Source organism: Mycteria americana, assembly GCF_035582795.1.
Source record: "Mycteria americana isolate JAX WOST 10 ecotype Jacksonville Zoo and Gardens chromosome Z unlocalized genomic scaffold, USCA_MyAme_1.0 Scaffold_30, whole genome shotgun sequence".
NCBI classification, from domain to species: domain Eukaryota; kingdom Metazoa; phylum Chordata; class Aves; order Ciconiiformes; family Ciconiidae; genus Mycteria; species Mycteria americana.
Window position 1 is genome coordinate 2,347,954 of NW_027445437.1, and position 20,189 is coordinate 2,368,142.

At 40.9% G+C, this 20,189-nt stretch overlaps 2 protein-coding genes across 2 annotated transcripts in view; one reads left to right on the forward strand and one right to left on the reverse strand.

The window, feature by feature from the left end:
- NEDD4L (NEDD4 like E3 ubiquitin protein ligase) overlaps window positions 1-20,189 on the forward strand; it is a 564,086-nt gene that overhangs the window by 270,001 nt on the left and 273,896 nt on the right. The window lies entirely within an intron of this gene.
- ATP8B1 (ATPase phospholipid transporting 8B1) overlaps window positions 1,152-20,189 on the reverse strand; it is a 39,702-nt gene continuing 20,664 nt past the window's right edge. Inside the window, exons 10-28 of the mRNA XM_075489046.1 lie at window positions 18,675-18,833; window positions 18,412-18,500; window positions 17,456-17,646; window positions 16,346-16,554; window positions 15,462-15,505; window positions 15,161-15,317; window positions 13,793-13,981; window positions 12,931-13,043; window positions 12,280-12,444; window positions 11,809-11,920; window positions 10,610-10,685; window positions 9,671-9,803; window positions 8,214-8,499; window positions 7,226-7,449; window positions 6,190-6,273; window positions 5,002-5,247; window positions 4,624-4,762; window positions 3,347-3,477; window positions 1,152-2,475 (exon numbers count right to left, since the gene is read on the reverse strand). Coding sequence (XP_075345161.1) covers window positions 2,245-2,475; window positions 3,347-3,477; window positions 4,624-4,762; window positions 5,002-5,247; window positions 6,190-6,273; window positions 7,226-7,449; window positions 8,214-8,499; window positions 9,671-9,803; window positions 10,610-10,685; window positions 11,809-11,920; window positions 12,280-12,444; window positions 12,931-13,043; window positions 13,793-13,981; window positions 15,161-15,317; window positions 15,462-15,505; window positions 16,346-16,554; window positions 17,456-17,646; window positions 18,412-18,500; window positions 18,675-18,833 — 2,978 coding nt within the window. The 3' untranslated portion in view covers window positions 1,152-2,244. The remainder of the gene's footprint in view (window positions 2,476-3,346; window positions 3,478-4,623; window positions 4,763-5,001; window positions 5,248-6,189; window positions 6,274-7,225; window positions 7,450-8,213; window positions 8,500-9,670; window positions 9,804-10,609; window positions 10,686-11,808; window positions 11,921-12,279; window positions 12,445-12,930; window positions 13,044-13,792; window positions 13,982-15,160; window positions 15,318-15,461; window positions 15,506-16,345; window positions 16,555-17,455; window positions 17,647-18,411; window positions 18,501-18,674; window positions 18,834-20,189) is intronic.

A 20,189-nucleotide genomic window follows, 5' to 3' on the forward strand; every position in this document is an offset into this window, starting at 1 on the left:
CGCTCCCCTGCCCGCGCTGACGCGCACCGCCCCCGTTGTCCCCGCGCGCCCTCGGGTGACGTCCGGCGCGGGCAGGCGGAGATGCGGGAGGCCGACGCTTTCCAACGCTGATCTGCAGCAGCGCCGACGTTTGGGCTCGGCAGCGCGCTTCAGCCCGCAGTCCGCCTTCCGGAACACGCGCCTGCCATCAGCCTGGGCGCGGCCGCGGGCTGCCGGCCGCCCACGGCACGGGGTCCCCCCCGGCGGGGAAGCAGGCAGCGGCTCCCCAAGCGGCCCGGGCTCCGTCGAGGCCCCCCGCCCCCTCCCTGCCTGCTGCAGGCGCCGCGGGCACGGGCCGGACCTTCCTCCCGCGGCCCAGAGGAAGCCGAGAGGGCCGGCGCAGCAGCGAGTGAGAGGAGAACTCGTCACTGCCTTGGGCAGCTGACGCGGGAGAGATGATAAGAAAAGTTGTTTTGAGGAACACCAGTTTTTACCTAGAAACTTAAAATCTTCCTTTCAACGCCTCCTAGTTTGAGACTTTGAAAGCATGGTTCAAAATCGAGTTGGGGGTCACGGTTCGGCATTGGATACCCTATCTTTTTGTCCAAGCAATAAAACTACGTTGATAACACAATCTCCACCACAAGAGAGCAAAGTCTGCTATTGCCTACTTCGGTAATAACAGCAGGAACATTTTCCCACTTCCCGCTAGCTTCCAAGCTCCCTTCTCATCTACTTTTCCTTCACTTCTTGGTCACCCTTCAAACAATCAAACTTTAGCTAGGGCAGCTTTGCTTTTCATGAGCAGTCAAAGCCAAACAATCATTACCTGTGACAAATGTTAGACAAAGTCTAACAAAGTCTTGTTAGAAATAAAAGGAATATACCCACCTCAATTTACATATTTAGTGTTTTATTACACCCGGTTTTAGAGTCCAACACATGGTGGGGTTTGGTTTTTTCTTTTTTTTTTTTTAAAGACCAACATCATCTGTCTCAATGAGAGAGTAGTTATCTCTATTCTCTACTTAAACTCCTCTCAGACTTCTATTCTTACCCATATACTTACTAGAAGAAAAGCTGTAAACTTTAGGATATTTATTTGCATTAAATTTTTGAAATGTACATTCCATTAAACAAGAGCTGTATATCATGATTTTTACTCTAAAACCATTTCAGCAATCACCCTTAGCCTGGGAGCTGGAAGTAGATAAAAGTGAAACATTCATACATCTCAACTTGAAGAGTAAAAGTAAGTGCAAATGTAAAGAGACTCTCATAAAAACACTTTGTGCATTGTAAGAATTGACTCACCAGCCCGTGAAATACGTTCCATCTACAAGTGACTGTTTTCCAGTTACCCATTATTGACTGCTGTATCTAAGACTGAAATGAGCAAACTTTTGCCAGCTCAAAGGGTAGCTTTCCAGAGATCAGATATATCTGTTCATAAATATACTGTATAAGTAGACACAAACATATTCTAGAGTTGGAAAGAGAGACAGGCAGAGAAACAGAGCAAGGGAGAAAAAACCTCTGTTAACTATTGACTCGGATCTCTTTACTCCAGGGGAAATCAAGGAACTGGCTATAACAGGAATAATGGCGTATCACTCCTACTAACAAGATGCCGAGAACGATCTCTCTCGATTTAGTGCAGCAAGCTGTAGTCAACTGTTGAAGAAAGAGAAAGGAACAGAAACCACACCTATAAATGTCAGAATTCCTAATAAAATCTGACACCGACTGAGGTTTATCACCAGATAAATCTTAATCTCAGCTGTACAAGCCCAGCTGAGAATATCTAGGGCCCTCTCAAAAGGCTGATCATCTGATTTGCCATTATGACTGTGCAATTCAATGAAATGGCGCACACAAGGTGACTGCTACTTAGCAGTTTGCTTTCAAAGACAAAATATGAAATGTAGCTGCAGTTTTATACCAACGTATTATTAAAATGTGAAAAAAGTTTGCAATTCCAGGCGTCAAAAAAAAAAAAAATTACATTGCTGGGTTTTCATACCCTAGCACACAGATCCTTCACTTTCACATTAAACAGAAATCAATTGCACAAGGATTAGTAGCTCCGTAGAAAACTCTTGGCTTTTCTATGCTTCCAGTAGTCCAAAACCAGGAAGTTCTCTGATAAAACATACAAATCTTCATATCCTTATGCCATTTAGTTAAAAAAATATCCTGAGTTTGTTTAAAAAAATGTTTTGTGCAATTATTGGGATAAAAAGCTTCTCCCCCAAATGCAGTAAATCAGCTTGTTTCACGAGCACCTCTGACTTCTGTCACACTGTTGCCTAGGACTGCATCTAAAGGAGCCCGTTTTTTCCGTATGCTGCGTCCAGAAGCAATAAGATCAGCATATCCCCGCTGATGGGAGAAAGCATAAGCAGAACGACGGCCAGATATCCCTCGGCGAAAAGCACTCTGCCTTCGCTTCCACTGTTGTTCTTCTGCCATGTATTTCTTACGGTTCTTCTGAATCTGCATGCATGCAAGGACAGATTAGCTTATGGATTGCAAGGGAAAACAGCTTGTCTGCATTACTGTCTGGGGAAATAACCTGATACGTTTTTACATCCTTAAACTGCTTAATAGGAGGGTTCTCTTTTTTAAATTTGATTTTGTTAGAATCAAGAATATATGCAGTAACACCTCACCATTTCAGGAAGACTTACTGTATTATTCTGAACTTCATTATTTTCATTGATCTTTAAATGTCTTTCACTGAAGTGGATTGAAGATACATAACTGAAAGCTGTTCCTGTATTCTCATGCTGACACTTCTTTAATATCTTTTTAAACAACACTGCCACAATTTTAACCATTTCCATACCCATATGCTATTTGCCAGCTCAAGGCAGAACAGAAGCAAGCAAAAACTGCTCACTATATTCCGACAGATAATAATGGAACTCCAACACAGCCCAAATAAAAACAAAAGTCAGGCCATCAGTAGCCTCAAAGTAGGTTTCTGTGGTTTTACAAAGTCAAGTGCTCAGCCAAGACAAACGATGAATTAGCCCAGACTGAACCGTGTGCTGCGCTCGTACACGTACCTCTGCATCACACAGAAGCGCTCTAGGGAGATACTGGGGAATAAGAACACAAAGTGACACTCTGCTTTGGATGGCAAAACGTCGTAGCGCCAGTTGTCACCCAGCGAGAAGGAAGGCTCGGTCTGGCCTTTGGAAAGCCCTGCTGCCACCCTCCCTGGCCACGGGACCTGAGCTCCAGTCTCGTGTGGTTCTCCCTAGGGCACACTCACTTACTTCTCTCTAACATTAGCTCCAATACTGACTCCTGGAAGTAAATACATGCCAAATCAACCCAAGTAACCTAAGACTTTACTCACTGTATCACTTTCCAAAGGCCAAATTGTCATTGATAAGAAACGCCATGCCACTACAGGAAGTAAGCAAAGAGCAATTGATAAAATCATGGTCAGCCAAAGGTACGGTTGTCTCAGAGCATTTGGAGCAGCTCCTAGGAATAAAAAGAGCAAAAATTAGTTTATGGCATGATCAAGTGAACTGTTATAAAACACAAGTAAGATACTAAAAGCCACAGCTTCTTTCCTGAGGACCTAACATTCAGGTATTCTGTTGTGTATCACAACATCAAGCTTTTATTCAGAGACTCTACTATGAAAAGAGCATAATAGGAAAGAATTTTATAAAGCACTTCTATTACAATGTATCCATATACATGTCAAAAGCCCTTTTAAGAGTTATGGGAGGCTGCAAGACAAACACTAGGCTGAGATGCATGGTTTTTGTCCTGCTTTAGAACATGCAAAGCAAGAAAAACTCCTCCGGGTATCATTGGTATGTACGTGGTCTAGAAAGCAAGCGATATTTAGTAGCCAAACACCCAGTCTCGTAGAACTTCCCATCAAACTAAGTAGCAGTCACGTCTTTATAAACTTCTGAAATATTCTTCATAAGAAATATACTTCATAAAGTACTCAGGTAGAAGGAAGCTATAGAAGAAGTGTAAAACATTACTAAAGGTCAAAGAAAAACATTATATTAGAGGCAACTACCTTTTTTCAATTGGGTTCAGCTTAAAAATGAGAACATAAAATTGAGAGGGGTTGTTATTTTGTGGGGGGATATTTAGATCCAAGGCAACATAAGAAAGATGCGTCACTAGGAAAATTAGGAAGCACCGTTTTCCTCAGAAAAAGATTTCCTAATGGCTGCTACTTACGCCTCCCCAGACTTCCAGCAAAATCCCAAGGAGCTGCAAACAGCATTTGGCTCTGTCTTACCTTGGGCTTTTACTTTCCACTGATCAGTTAGAGCAACTTGGCAAACATATACCCTGTCAGATCATCGCATTCCCTTTACTTTAAGCTACCCCACCAACTTTAACTTAGTTTTCATTTGCAGACTCCTATGGCTGGGCACCGTCAAGTTCCAGCTCATTTTCATTGAAAGAAAAGAAATATTCCAATAAAGCAACCTGGGCCCAAACATAAACAAAACCCTTCCTTGGAAGTGAATTAGCATTTAACATAATTTCCTTTCACAGCCATCAGGTTCATGCCGTGCCATTTTGGCCATAGTTCTGCTCGAGTTACAAAGCTGTGTGAGACAGGAATGAGAAACACAAAACACAAGGACTGACCTGTGAAGTGAAAGCCAGAAGGAAAGAGAACGTGGATTCCAGCACTGTGGAAGTCAAATGTGATACCAAAGTAAAGTGCAATACTGCCAAATACTGAAAAAGCATTAACAAAAGTCCAGTAAGACGTATCCAAGCCAATCTGAAAGTGAAGAAAAGCTCCAAATGAGTTTAATATTCAAAATAATGTCAACTACTCTGAAGACTGACAGTGTTTTGGTCAAGTCATCTCTCATCCAGTTACACGTCAGTCAGAGCGCGAGCATCAACAGAGAAGAGAGAAGGCAAAAAGGGGAAGCTTTTTGCATATTGTTACGTTTTTAGTAGACAAATTTAGAAACATGACCAGAAAGTGTTTTCAGAGCAACCAAGATTACTTGCCTGAAAGTTGACGACAAATATAAGAGAAGATGCTGCTGTGACAGCAAATGACTGATAATCTGAAGGTGCTTCTCCATCTTGTCCCATCGTTTTAAGGTAAGCTCCATATGGTATGAAGAAGATTATCAATGAAGTTATAACTCCATGAAGCAAACTTAAAAAGAATTTCTTGTAGTTAAAAAGTAAATCTTTCTGTCCCAAAACATATAGTCTAGGGAACCGAAGACTCAGTTTGTCGCTCACATCCTTAATAAAGGGGGAAAAGAAAAAAAAAAAGTTGCTGCAATTTCTTGTTCTCAGTGTGAGCACAGAAGAGTAAGAAGCTCAACTATACAATGTCCCAAGGGAAATGGCAGATTTCTCCTTTTCAAATAGCAGTGTGGGCAGCAGGAGTTTGCACAGAGTAATGCATGCAACTGGGAAGAACCGAGTCGGGAGGACATCTCTCACAAAGCTATCACATATCCCGTTTCCAGGCTTCTAAGTTTTTAGCCCATTATTTGCAAAGACAAGAACGTCCACAGTTGCACAGCTCTTTACAGCTATGTGTTGTGTTGGAGCCCTTTCCCTACACGGTGAATATGCAGAAGATGGGGGCTATCATTGCATGTCCTGACTTTAAGTCTCTAACAAATACTCAAGTGAGAGCTTAATTTGGTACTGAATTTATTTCTTCGCTTTTCTCACAAAAGAAAGCAGAAACATCGATTTGCCTAATCAGCAGGTAAGCCTTGTACGGAAAAACACGTGGAGAAGGCCAAAAGCACTTGTCCCACTGACTTGCAACAAATGCTACACACCAAGACTTTCTCTGAAATACAGTCATTTAAAATTGTGCAGTCCCTAGATCTTCAGCTCAGAAGGGTAAGCAAGGAATATCTTTTCCATTAACAAAGCCGCCTTTTGCTGTGCTGTGTGGAATAACAAGCACTTAGAAATACTTTTAGCAAACATTATTAGCACTGAAGACCTCTGACCCGATTAACTTTGGCTATTTCAGTAACTCTCTGCTTATTGTCTCTTGTTACCTCACGCACTGGGAAGAGGAATACATTTTTAAAAATCGAAAGACCAAACAAAACCCCCAACATGCCTTGTATATAAAACAAAGCAAGCAGTTTCAGTGTAATTAAAGACTTGATGTTAGATGCCTTTGGATTCATCTGTTGTTAACACCACGGAGAATACCTGGTCAAGCAAGCCAACTAGCAGAACCGGGAGACTTGAATACAATACATTGTACAGCGTGATGAACCAGTCTTCATATGCTGTCTGCAAGAGAAGGAATTTCAGTAGTTAAGGATTTCTTTTTGATCACACCTTTTCTTTCCAGTTCCTGAGAAAATTCACATGTGCTCTCCTATAGCATTACATTACCTGTCTCAGTGTTTAGCCAAAAGGCAAGCAGCACCTTAGCTCAAAGCTCTCTTGAAACTATTTTTAGCCTGTATTAAGCTGCCCCACTCCTTACAAACCATCAGCGCTACCTGACCTGGAACACTATCAAAACCGAACACCTCACGCTAGTGTCTGTCTGGTTTATAGCTGCACTTGTGACCACGATGAGCACTTGGCATCTCACACACAAGTCTGGGAACCCTGGTTTCTTTTTATGTTCTTTTTTTGCTCTGTCCCAGGCATCCACAGTTTCCATCACAGCAAACAGCATTAACCTCAGGCAGGGCTGCTTGTCTGTGACTATGGCCCCGACCCTCCGTGCTGGTCCATGCAATGACATCTGCCTATCTTTTGGTTGTGCCCATGGAGACGCATGTCAACTCTTAAAGTCCTTTCAACACCACCTTTCAACGCTATGTGAACTTCAAACACTGCCAGTTACAACAAGCATATTTCGAGCCATTCTAGCCAGCAGTTCAAGATAAAAAATACTCAAGTTTGGTTTCCTTCTGATAGATACATGCACCGTCTCACTTCACTTAGGAATATCTTAAGTAGCGGGGTTGGGAAAGGTTTCCCAAACCACCATATAACAATCTCTTCCTCCCCTCCTCCCTGTACAATCATGATACTGACTTCAGTGTTCCGAAATCATAATCAACTGCTTAGCTTGTAACTAACTAGCTTAATAGTTATCACCTATTCTCCTGCAGAAATTGTTGATAAATTCAGGTTCCCCTCACTTCCCAGGTTAAGCCTTTGCTATTCTGCACTGACAAAAAGGAAGATCTGCTTGTTAGTATTACACATGAGCATGCCTGCTTACCTGGGCAGAAAAGCCATTAAAGAATGAAAACCAGATGTGGACTAGTGTAAAAGCAAAGTTTTTGTAGAAAAAATATCTTAGAAACTTGCACATCCTGATGTACGACCATCGTCCGTGGACCAGCAGCAGTCTTTGGAGGTAGCGGAATTGCCCAAAAGAGTAGTCACTTGACATGACGGCTTGCGTCCCTTCTTGGCCACTGATTCCAACTCCAATGTGGGCAGCTAAGTTAATGAAACAAAAACCACACACTTCGTTGAACAAAGGGAGAGGAACGACCAACGGCAAATCTTCTACCAGTTCCTATTCTCTGCTTCAGGTGCTCCTGCCTCATTTTATTTCTGTATACAGCACAAAGGCCACATTAAAGACTAACACAACAGTGCATAAGCCCTTCCTTGCCCTGCTATTTACTGCTCATGTCTCCACCGTCGCTTGGATTCTCTCTCAGTGCTTGTTCCGTCAGAATGGACGCTGGGAAATTTGACCAAGGGAGAACTAAGTGATGAGACAAAGCAAGCAAACCCCTGAACAAACTGGCCAGGCAGTTCACAAATACGCTCCTAACATAAACCATATCCCAGAAATTTCTTTCTCAGTGGGATTTCTCAGGAAGCGGTTCAAAGAGTGCCAGTTGCAATACAGCACGGCTAATGCCTCCAAGCAAGGGGCAGCTAAGCTATTGCTTTTTTCTTTATATTACACTTTTGTAACCCACAACGTGATAACAGATGTAATTCAAGTCCCTTCTCAGGGAATGTCTACAGAAGAAGCTAAAATACATCAGCAAAAACCACTAACCATTTCATAAAGGGCTTCCGCCAAAAGGGAAAGCACAGGCACAGAAGCTAATAAAACCCAAGTGATGTTAACGTGGGTAATGAAATAGATGGTAGAGTCTTCTGAACAAAGAGTAATAGTGAAGAGACTGCAGAAGAAGGCCCAGAAGAGATCTTTGCTACCGAGAGAAGTTTTACAGCTGCCTTACTTTTAATCATGTTCACATCATTGGCACCGTCCCCAATAGCCAGAGTAATAGCTTTCTTGTATTTCTTCACAAGCTCGATCACCATGGCTTTCTGCTTGGGAGTCACTCGACAGCAGATCACAGCCCTGCATTCGCAGGCCAAATCAACAAAGTTCTTCTGCTGCTGTTCTTTGTCAGCTTCAGCCCCTCTTTTCTTCTCAATTTGCTTTTTTTCCTCTTCTGCTGTCCTGGGGAATTTCAGTTTAAGTTTCTTTTTCTTCTTTTTCTTCTCTAGGAGGATTTCATTCTGTGTAACAAAAATATTTTATGTTTCCATCTACACTATTTCAAATGGCACTCCAAGTACTGCCTATACAACACACAACTTCATTATGCTCCCATCAGCCATTTATAGCATTTTAATGACATGCTCGTGCAGAGGAGTGAACAAAGAGCTACGGAAACAATGAAAAGAATGGACTTGGTGGGGTTAACAAAAGTTAAATGCTTGTGTCTAGTGTCACAGCGCTTCTTGCAGAGTTCAAAGGAATATTTCTTCTGATGGGAACTAATTCACTTTTGAAAACTTTCTGGTATTTAAACTTCCCTCTCTCCTATTTCCCCATCTCCTAACGGAAGCACGACCATGCCCAACACCTGTGGAAGTGTCCTGTAAATATCCGGGTTAGCTCTGGGACAGTTCAGCTGGAGCAGGGGTAAGAGACCTACAGTTTTATCTGATGCTCCTGCTAGATTACTTTAGGCATCCCCAGCCTGCTTCCTATGCCTTATACACAGATGTACATTTCTTTATACAAAATAAAGGTTTAGGGCTGGAACGCTGAAAGGTGGCAGATGGTCCTTAGCTGTTCACTGGACTTTCTCCTTTACAGGTGTCTGTAAGAGCAGCCTGCCAACAGGACAGGTAATAGTCACTGAATTACTGCTAGTTACCTCTCTGCTAAAAGCTCTTTTCTGCTTTCTAAGCTCCTGTGAGAGCACTATATTGCAGGACTGAGCAGGAAACTCGTCTTTTGTTTCTACCCTTTCACGCCCATCTCTCATTTCAAGCACGATTTCTGTGCCTATACTGAAGCCATGCATTCTGTAGCGCTGGCAGTATCTCTCTCTCATTTTTTTTTCCCATTAGACCAGAATCCCCATGAAGAATAAACATGCAGAAAATCAGACTATGCTTTTGCAGGGGCTTGGCTTTACTTTGATGGCAGCTACCAGGGTGATTTGAAAGGCCCAAGACATTCCTTATTTTATTGAGCACTGTTTTCAACCTTCGAAACCAAAAATGTTTCTGAACATAAATATCAAACAGATGTGTTCAACTGGTGGCACAATGGCCAAAGAATTTTCATTGATTGGCTTAGCAAAGCAGACAAATGAACAGTCCTCAGTGAAGGACACTGTGACTTGGTGGTACCCCCAAAATCTCAAATACAGAGGAGAGTATCTTTTGTACATACCAACCAGGAACCAGTGATTATTAAAGCACGATCTCTACTACCGTGGAAGAAGGGCTCATTCATTCTTAGAGAGGAATGTGTACCTAATCCAGCTCTGTTCCTCTGGTTTTCCAACCTAGTTTGAAGGAGAGCACTGGAAAGAGAGGTGGACACTATTACAGAAAAATCAAGGATAAAGTTCAAGCTAGATCAGTTCCAAACTGAAAATCTGCAAGAAAGAAAAGCAATACATGCTGCAAGGACTTTTTTTGCCATATATTAGGTGACGTTCTAAGCAGTGCTAGAGCAACAGCGAAGAGGCTCACACTGTTTTGATCTCCTTGCTGTTTTGCAAATAAGGAGAAATTTGGAAAAACAAGTCAAAAATAGTTGTGACATTGTTGCAAGGCCCTAGTTCTCCCAGCCCTGTGTTGTTTTTCCTTGCGTCTAACCATTTTGACAAATTCTTTATAACTAAGTGCTGAATACCTTGTGATCCATTGTGTTTTTATAGCGTAGGTCTGTACTGCGTACAGGAGCATGGGATAGGGTGAAAGACCAGCTGGGGTAACACTGGAGTTCAGGGACAGGTAGCAAGAGCAAAACCTGGCAACTACTCAAGATTTGGACTAGGGAGAGACCTGCTTAGCCCACTCCAGGTGGGCTCCAGACTTGTCTGAACTACAGGACAAATTTAATGTCAACAGTTGTTGACCTAAACGTATAACCTCCTGCAAATAGGATATCACCACCTCTACCCACAATTAAGAGGCTGCCTTGTAAAATTACAATTCCATAAAAAGCAGAGAAACAGACAATGTACAGCTGAACAACTGCCAAGAAATACTGTTCAGTCATTGAAGAGTCACTGTGGGATAAACCAGTCTCACTGCTGGATTAATTTTAAAAATGGAACATTTCTGATTCCCACAAAAGAAATCCTTTGTGTTTTTCACTTGCCTGATATCTTCTCCATAGCAGATCTTTGTTTCATCTGTTAAGAGTTCACAAGAAAATCCAATATTTTCAGCAGTTTCTACAATAAAAGAGAGGAAAGTATTTACTTAAAGTTCTGTCATGAGTAACTGTTGGGAGCAGCCAGAAGTACCTGAAGTCCTTTTAAGTAATTTTTGAAGTTATGTTTTAGTATGAGAAGTTTCTTTTCATTACCACAGGGTGATGAACAGGAAAAAAAAAATCATACATAGCACAGAGAATCTGGGGGAATGCTTGTTAATTATTTGTCGTACAACAACTGCGTGGCAATGAAGGCACCGTGGGCAATGGATTTAAAGTCAACAACAGGGAATTATATTTCCTATGCAACATTTCCTATGAAATGTACATTACTGTGGTGGAATGTGTTGTCACAAGATGTTTTGAATGCAAAAACTGTTAGTGACCTGGAAAAGTCTATCAGCCAATTCACAGAAGAAAGATCTACCAGGGCCTATTTAACTCGATGGAGGAGATGCTCTCTCCATGTCAGAGAGCCATTACACCAAAGGCATTGCAAGAATCAGCCACAGGGTATGCCACGCTATCTTGCCCTGTCCTTACTCTGGATTCCTTGAACCAAGGCTGTTGCCAGCATCAGAGAGATGCTGGTCTGGCGGCACCTCCATCCAGGCTGCAGTACAGCCATTCTTACTTACAAATTTAATACCATTTTTTGAATTGACTTAACAAAATGTGTTGCTGGACTGCAGACTAGCAACTACCAAAAGAAAAGCAAATCAGTCTCTGTCAGCAGCACTTGTGATTCTTTGAAAATTAAATTTTCACTGTAAAAAGGCAAGTTTTGGTAGCTGCCCTCAGAGCCAAGCAAGCCTGATGTTAAAAGCAAGCTGTCCTGCATTTGCTTTGCATTGGGAAAAGCAGTAGCTGGGTATTTCCCTATAGAAGACAGTCACAAAATCGGCCATCTAGGCTAATCTATGTAACAGAAGTTACACGGAAGCCCATCCAGTAACTCCAGACTGGGAACAGCTGGGATGAAATTCTGCACGTTGTAGAAATTCTTCCAGTTTTGATTTAAATGGACTTTCATACTAAGCTTTTCTAGAAACATATGCCTTATTTCTACTCTGCATTTGTCCCAGTTTATCTTCTAGCCCTTATCCTGTTTTTACTAGCTCTTTGGCTGCAAGTAAACCCACCTTTTTTGTCACCAGTAAGCACCCAGATTTTAATGTCTGCTTTTGAAAGTCTGGAAATAGTTTCTGGAACTCCATCCTGTAGTTTGTCTTCAATAGCTGTCGCACCAAGCAGCTGGAAGATATTTGAAATACAAGTATTTAGTAGGATAAACATGTATAGAAAACAGATTTATTTTCAGGAGAGAATGAAACTATTCTAGATATGTCTTCAAGCCAAGGTACAGCTCAAGCTAGGAATTCAGTAAAGACACACTCTTGCATATAGAAATGACCACACTGAAACAAATGTACTAAAATACATTTCCCTTCATTCTCTTACACTCTAAAATTTGGCGTGGCTCTAAAGCCAGTAAAATACTGAAAAGATCTAAATCAAAATGTCCTAATAAACAAGGATAATTTATTTTCAAAAATATCTGTTTCTTCTTATATAAGAATAAAAGTACGCTAAAAATTTAAAGCTTGACTTACAATCAAGTTTTTTTCTATTTCCTCATATACTTTGTCCAGAGCTTCATCACGATTAGTCGTAGCTACACTGGCCTCCACAAACTTTTTATTCCATGCTTCAAATTCATCATGGCTAATGTCTCTATAGCACAGGCAGAGTGTCCTAAGAGTTTCATTTGCAAAAATCTGAAAAAATCATTAAAAAACCATAACCATATCCACAAAACAAAACTCTTCATTTGCAAACCAAACACAAGAGTTAAGATCATAAGCATTTGGTAAGTCTGATAAAACAAATCTGATTGTGCAGTTAGTCCTGGGTATTTCAGAAACGCCAAAGAAGAAATTATAGCTGACAGGGCAGTCTGAACTGAAAGAGTGAAGAGGTGACAAACAGAACAGAGTGTAGTGACCTGGAATACTGATAACCATGGAAAAAAAAGCATGTAAACAAAATTTAAGTTCAATTCTCATTAAAAGACAATTAATGCATTTTTAAGAACATGCATGAAAACTTCTATTGCTTTGATTATTTCTCAGGTTTGGGATGACTTGCAGAACCAGTTACAGGTCTGCATTTAATAGCTTAGGAAAAGGAAATTAATAAAATTAGATTATAGTCAGAAATAAACAATTTCTAATTTAAAAACAGCATATAAAATACAAACATACATCTAGTGCTTCTTCTGTAGCTTCTCTCTTTAGATTCCTTGGGTGCAACCGTTCATAAATTACTGTATCAGCCCCTTTACAATATAGCCTGATATTTCCATCCGATTCTCTTACTGTGGAGTAAAATATGAGAGGTTGGACAAAATGTTAGAGTACATTTAAATAATGGAATAGTTTCAGATTAGATTTTTCAGTCTATTGCTGTTAAGTACCAAACCTGCAAGATCACGTTTCTTCTTCATCATAGCTAATATTGTTCAGTTAAGTAACTTTGGTGACAAGTGCATTTCCTCGTCTCTTTCATGACAGGAGAGGATAAACTCCCAAGGATTATGTTTTTGATAATGGTTCATAGAGTATTAACACCTCACTTGCCCATAGGAGCTGGGCAGACATGTACGCTAGAGATATGATGCACCACAGTTATAGCCTTAAAAACAACACAGCTCTAACTGATTCAAGAGTGAATTCTTCAAAGATAGTTGAAATGAAAACTAAAGAGCTATTTATACCTCAGCCTGCATACCTAGTGTTCCATAGCTAGAGGAACATACAACTTGTTTGTTCTCTGGGGAAAAAGGGGAATAAATCATCTTTGCAACATTTCTTCAAGCTTCTGCTGAAGAAACCTAAGATTGTCTTCAGCAGAGGCCACGCCTGAATACCAGGACTGTCTAGTGGACACATTTGCACCTCATTACAAAGCCTCTCTTTTGCTATACAGAGCTACGTGGATTAAAATCTATCATAGGACTATGTGTTACACAGCCGTAATTCTTGCCTTCAACCCCCCTTGCACGTACTACTTCACCTATGAAATACAAGTGACCTTTTCTATAAAGGTTGGTTGTAATCAGCTTACCAATGACAGACATCCGTTTTCTGTCGCTGTTGAAATCCAAGATAGCAAGGACATCGTAAGTTCTTTCAATCCCCATTTCACTTATAGTGATGGTATTTTGTGTTCGTGAAAGAAAAACATAGCCAAAGTTTCTGGCCGCTGTAACCAGGGCCCCTTCATCTGGGGAAGCTGCTTGGTAATTGAGCTGACCTGTATCATTGAAACAGTGAAAAGAAGAGAAAGGCAGGATATACCTGAGCATTACAGGGGCACTCAGACACCACAGCCAAAAAATTCACACCCATTCTTTACAGTACTTGAGAGCTGGACACGCAACGCCACATCCTTTCCTTTTCTGAAGTGATGTCTAATACACTGCTGCAGCACCCGATAGCAGTGCACGCAGAGGAGAGGGACTAGGGACCCCCTCCTTTTTATTACGTGTACTTTCCAAACGGGATAAGTCACTGATCCCTCTTCCCTCCAGGTATAGGAGCAAAAACTGTAACTTCTCTGTCTCAAAACAAATATAACTTAAATACCTTAATTTCTCAATACATTCATTTAAGCATTTTCAAAGGAAGCTCCAAAAGACAAATCCTTGGCCACAGACACCAATACAATGTAGTGGAAACATCCCAAAAACATTAGTAAGTAAAGCAAGAAAGGACAGGAGACTGCTGGGTTCACAAAGATTTCGCAAAGACAGGAGTAAAGCAATATTACTCTTCAATGTTTTAACTGAATCTTCTAACCTTATTTTTCACATTCATGAATTCTTCAATAGCCATTCACCTTTAAATGTAGTTTCTGTCACATTTTTGTTATTCATTTTGGTTATTTGCTGCCAATACTCTTAGGAGAGACATACGTGATTTGTATACGTCCAGGGGCTGTGCTTCAAGGAGTAAGAGCATGAAACCCTCATGCTGAAAACACTTCTTTTTTCCACACTGAAAACAAGTGTCCAAATGTGTTTGTACTTTCGCATATGTATGTGGAACCAGAGACTATGCTAGTGTCATTATCATTTTATTTGAGGTTTATGCTTTTGAGATTTTAAAGATGTATTTGAACAGAGATAAGACCGTAACATGAAAACACAAGACCCTAAACTGTTCCCCTACCTTTCTAAATCTGCTGCTGTTAAAAGATGCGCATTTGCCACAACTGTAACCGCCATAAAGACAGTCCTCCTTCCATAAAGGGTCGGATAAGTTCAACACAGGGATAGCACCAGCTCTTGCTTTTGTTTCATTGAAAGAGCAGCCTAGCAGCCCTTCTCACTTACGGGACTGACATTAGTTTTGGACCTCTCCCTTGTGCAACTGGACTTGAATTATTGTTTCCCCTTACATGAAAAAAACCCAAAAAACCAAACATGCTCACCATCAGAAGTGTCAATCATGACTGTGTGACAAATAGCAAGCAGAAAAAAGAACTTTTGAATTTCTGGCTCCTTTCCAGATTTTATTTGCTCTATCAGATAGTGGTCATAAAACAAGAACTTTTCATCTGCGTACATGTTCCAGCTGAAATCCACTTGCTGCTTAGGAAACAGAAGAAGAGAGAGTTCGAGTTCTTGTGTGCAATCGCTTTGTGCCTACCTGCATCTCTTCATACTTTGGCAAGGGAACGCTCCCTGTTCTACGGACTGTAGGGACTTCAGCGCCAGATCGGACCGACCTACCTCTGGGTGGCTCTGAAGCTGCCCTGCTCTATCCCGGCAGTCTCCTGCAATGCAAGCACCATCAGTTAGAAGGCAAAGGACAGAATAACAAAGTTTTTACAACTCATTCACAACATAAGAAATACATAGAATATCTACTGCACTAGAATAGCTCAGTTTAAAAAAAAAAAAGGCAAGTTCTTTCACAGCCGCAGTACCTTTATATACTAGTGACACCAAAGCAAATGTAAGAAAAAAAAGCACGCGGTGGAATTGTCATAAAACATCCACATTGGCTTAACACAGCTTTCACTGTCAGAAATTCCTCATCTCTCTTGAGAGGTAGGATGCTTAAAAAGCACATGGCATTAGCACACTGTGTTCTTCGTTATTTGAACCAACCAAACGATAGTTTTGGAGCACATATGCTGCGTACCCTAAATACTGAAATCGACAAGATTAGAAATGGAACTAACGCTGAAAATAAAAACTGCTGTTCTTATTAAATTTTCTTATTTGTTTCTAGATTAATTTTGTCCCTGAAGTGTTTCTACCAAAAGTAAAGCTTTCTCTAAATTACTCATTTCTGGCCTTTCTACTGGGAAGTTTCCACTCAGGTCCATCAGTTTACCCTTTTTAGAGGGAAAAACGGTGAGAAAACCCCAGCAATTCAATTTTACTGGAGCTTTACTCAATCCCAGGGCTAAATCTTGGAAGTTCAGTTGAAACTAAGACGACTTGTATGCACCTGATTTCAAACAAGCATTAAAATTCCTACTCATTTGTATAGACTGGTCAGAGGCTGCCAGCTGTGCTATACCGGGACTTGCAGGGTCTTCCCTCTGTGCTCCTGTGCTAGCTACATGGTTTTCACTACAGGGCGCAGCAGTGTGGCACAGACTTACCGTATCTTTGGCCATTTATGCAACATTTTTTAAATGTCATGATGTTTTGTGTAAGCGTTCCCGTCTTATCAGAGAAGATGTAGTGGATCTGCCCCAGCTGCTCGTTCAGCGTGGTGGTTCTGGCCTTTGCGGCCGTGTCCTTCTCAGGGTAATACATTTGCAGGTCCCAGTTTATAAAATAGCTTTGGCCCAAACGGATCACTTCAACGCTAAATGAAATAAAATGAATTTTCTCACTCTGAGCTGCATCTCACATTTCAAAATAATGACATATGATCAGATCCAGATGACTCTGACTGTTTTCCAGGACTCAAATTGCTTATATAGCCCAGGAGCTTAAGACAAAACAATTACATTTACCAGCACATTACAGAGCACCATCACCCCTATACAGGCCACTCAAACTGATGTTGGACCACACAGCTCCGCTTCAACAACACCACAGTAACTGGGGAAAAGCCTCTACGGCCTTATCAAGCCAAAAATATTGATGGTGCTGCTCCCGTAACAAATGGAAATCCCACTTGGGAATAGTATTTTAAGTCCAATTTGAGAAGAGCAGGTAGGAGGCTGGATGACTTCAAACATGTTACAGACAGGTTTGTCAGAGGCAAAATTATTCATACTTCATGGAGCAGTAAGGCCTCTCTTTCAAGAATAAATCTGGAAAATATGATTTTTCCATTTTAATTTTTTTTTTTCCCCCCAAGTAGTTTCCTTCATGCACTATGACTGCAGAACTAGACTGAGAATTTAAATACTAGCAGTCTCCAATTGCTTGGGAGAATTTTTTCCTTAGTCAAAGTATAAAGCAGATATGCTTAATACTGTAAGAAAAGCTTGATATCTTTACATTCTGAGTCAAAGATCCTTGAGTGATTATTTTATACGAAAGCAATACAGATCACCTCCTTGTAAAATCTCAGTGAAGAGTGTGAGTGTATCCAATGTCTTTTCAGTAAGACAGAGAATTAGTATGCTTTCCCATCCAACATGAAGCTGCATTTGTTACCACCAACGGGAAATTAAGTCCGTTCACCACTAATCCGTAAGTTCAGTAATTCAACCTTATCACCAGTTCCACCATTAAAGGCCAAGGTATTTACCCACCTCACATAGAGGGAGATGGGAACCATGGTGTTCAGAACAATGATATATCCCCAAAAGTTAAGAAAGCCACGATAGGGAGGACTGAGGTCTTGTGCATCGTAGAGGTACCAAGACAAGTTGCCAATCTGCTGCTCCCAGTAAGTGTGTCCAATGGCAAGGCCAGCCGACAGCAGGATGAGGACGACAAAAATCTACAGTGTACAGAGAGGCCTGTGACATTTCAGAAACACTTCCTCGACTTAAATCCCAAATCTCCATGTTCAAAGTAGAATATTACATGTATTTGTAAGTAAGAAGAAGGGGAGCAAACCTTTCCCACAAAATGGTCTCTTCACATAACCTGGGTTGTCATTTTAGTCTGTTCCCCAAGCATCATTTTCGTGTTTTTACATTTAATTAAGCAGGCAGCGAATAGGGTACACAAACATGCTCGGAGCAGGGGCAGAACCGCAGTTGTGCTGAGTTAAGTGCCTCCGCCTGCCAACAGGCCAGCTCCTCTCTCCTCTTTCCCCATCCCAGGGAATCACACTCAGTAGAGTGCAGGTTGTAGGACACCAGGTATTCCTCATACACACACCCCATGGGTGCTGACCAAGGACAAAAACCACGGGTGTTGAACCTTTCGGGCTGAACGGACCGCTGGACCAGGCTCCTCAGGTGTCTGTCCAGCAGTTTAGTGCAGACAAACAGAATCACCTGCAACACTGGGTCTGAAGCATTTTTCTGCATCACGTAGGCTGCCCTACACCTGCAGTTTAGGGTCCCAGATTGCACCAACAGTGAGGCACCTTTTTAGGTTCCCTCCTACTTCATCCCAACTCATCAGGTCCAAACAAAGTGGAAACAAACTTATTACACCAAAATAATAATTAAAAAAAAAAGTTTCCTAAATTTGCATTCACTCTATTCACTTTAAAATGAACTCAAGCATCTCAATTTTCAACAAAAAGGCTTACAGTATAAACCATGTAATTCATAAGGGAGTCAATTTTTGTCCTTTTAAATCTCGTCTTTCCACTATTTTTCATTATTTTTGTATCAGCACCTAAAAATAAAGGAAAAAAAAGTAAAGATACAATACACAAACAAGTGCTAGTATTACTATTTTACAAAACTGGGACATAAAATACAGTCAATGTTTGTAAGATAAAGATGTCATTTCACTCTATAGGGCATGCTTTTAGGCGGTAAATATTACACATGTTCAATTCATAAATACCTGCAAATATGACCACTCCATGGCAGAAGTCTGTATTCCTGATTTTACATCCACGTAATAAAATCTTATCAGCATCCAGTGAATAACTCATGTTTCTCCAGAATAATGTTCCTGCAAACTTATCCAGTCGGTTATTAGGTTCTTCACATTCAATTAGACCTAAAAAATTTGGAGGAGGAGATGTTTAATATACAACAGTTAAATAAAAATGCATTGATTTGTACGCACCATAGAAGTAGTTTTACTTCATGAAGTTGTTTTTTTGAGAAAACGAGTGTTCTGAATAACCAATTTCTTTGAAATTGAAGGTGTACAAATATTCAGTGCTGTATTGCTGATATTTTAAATATGGTATCTTAGGGTGGTATTTTGCTTTCCAGATTGAAATAGCAGAAAGAATTCAATTCTGCACCAAGACCAGTACACACAGCATTTACTGCCAGATAGGGCACTTTTTGTTCACCTTTTCTTTTAATATTTCTCAAGTTTTAACGAATGCCTGCCTACAAGAGTGTGTGTCTCTCTGGATCGTACGCTCTAGCATGAATGGAACGTTCAGTTCATTCTGCCGTTGAAGACTTCCTAGCAATGATCCCACAAGGGGAAGACAACCTTCATGCAGTACATTGCTGCAGATACACACTGCCACTGTGCATTGCTACGCTGCGCAGATACCTGAATATTACGGCTGAAAAAGTGACGTTTTACTTTGGCTCTTAGTACTTGCCCTATTCCCACTGCCTACTTTATGACTGGCACTTGATGCTATATATTTGCATTTCCCTCCCCAAAACTGAGCTCATCCTAAAATTTTGGTTCATGTTGCACTTGCTGTTATCAAAACTTGTTTCAGAAATAAATAAATATAAATGCCAGCCTAACTGCTGATTGCTACAGAGGAGCACAGAATGACAGGTTCAGGCCAAAACACGGCTGTCTCTACCCCTGAACCCTGTCTCTCATCCAGACTGGTGGATATGCAAGGAAGAGTACAATTACAGGCACAGGCCACAAATGCTTTCACAGTCTCGCAGCAAGCTGCAGCCAACAGATCCCCTGAACCAGGGCCGATGTCTTTGTGGGCAGGCTCTCCTTCCATATAAATTTGCTCAAGAGACATTCTTTGAAAGCACAAATTTTAACATCCACAACATCCTTTGGCAGACTGTAAATTTTAGCTTAACTACGTACGTATTGTGTGAAAAAGCATCTCCCTTCTGTTTATTTTGAATTTGTCAGTTGCTCTTTTCACGTCATGTTCCTCAGTTCTCATACTGGAGGAAACCAGGAACAGTCCCTACTTGCTTACTTCTCCATGTCACTCTGTCGTAAGTCTTTTGTCTTTTTTTTCTTTTTTTTTTTTTAATAAGCATTTGCAATTTTAGGATTGCTAAAAAATTCAGTTTGAGATAAAACTGTGTCAGATCTCAGTAAGAAGGGATTCCTGCCCTTCAAGATTCCACAACACGCACAGAAAGTGGCTAGATCATAATGATAAATATTAAAAGGACAATA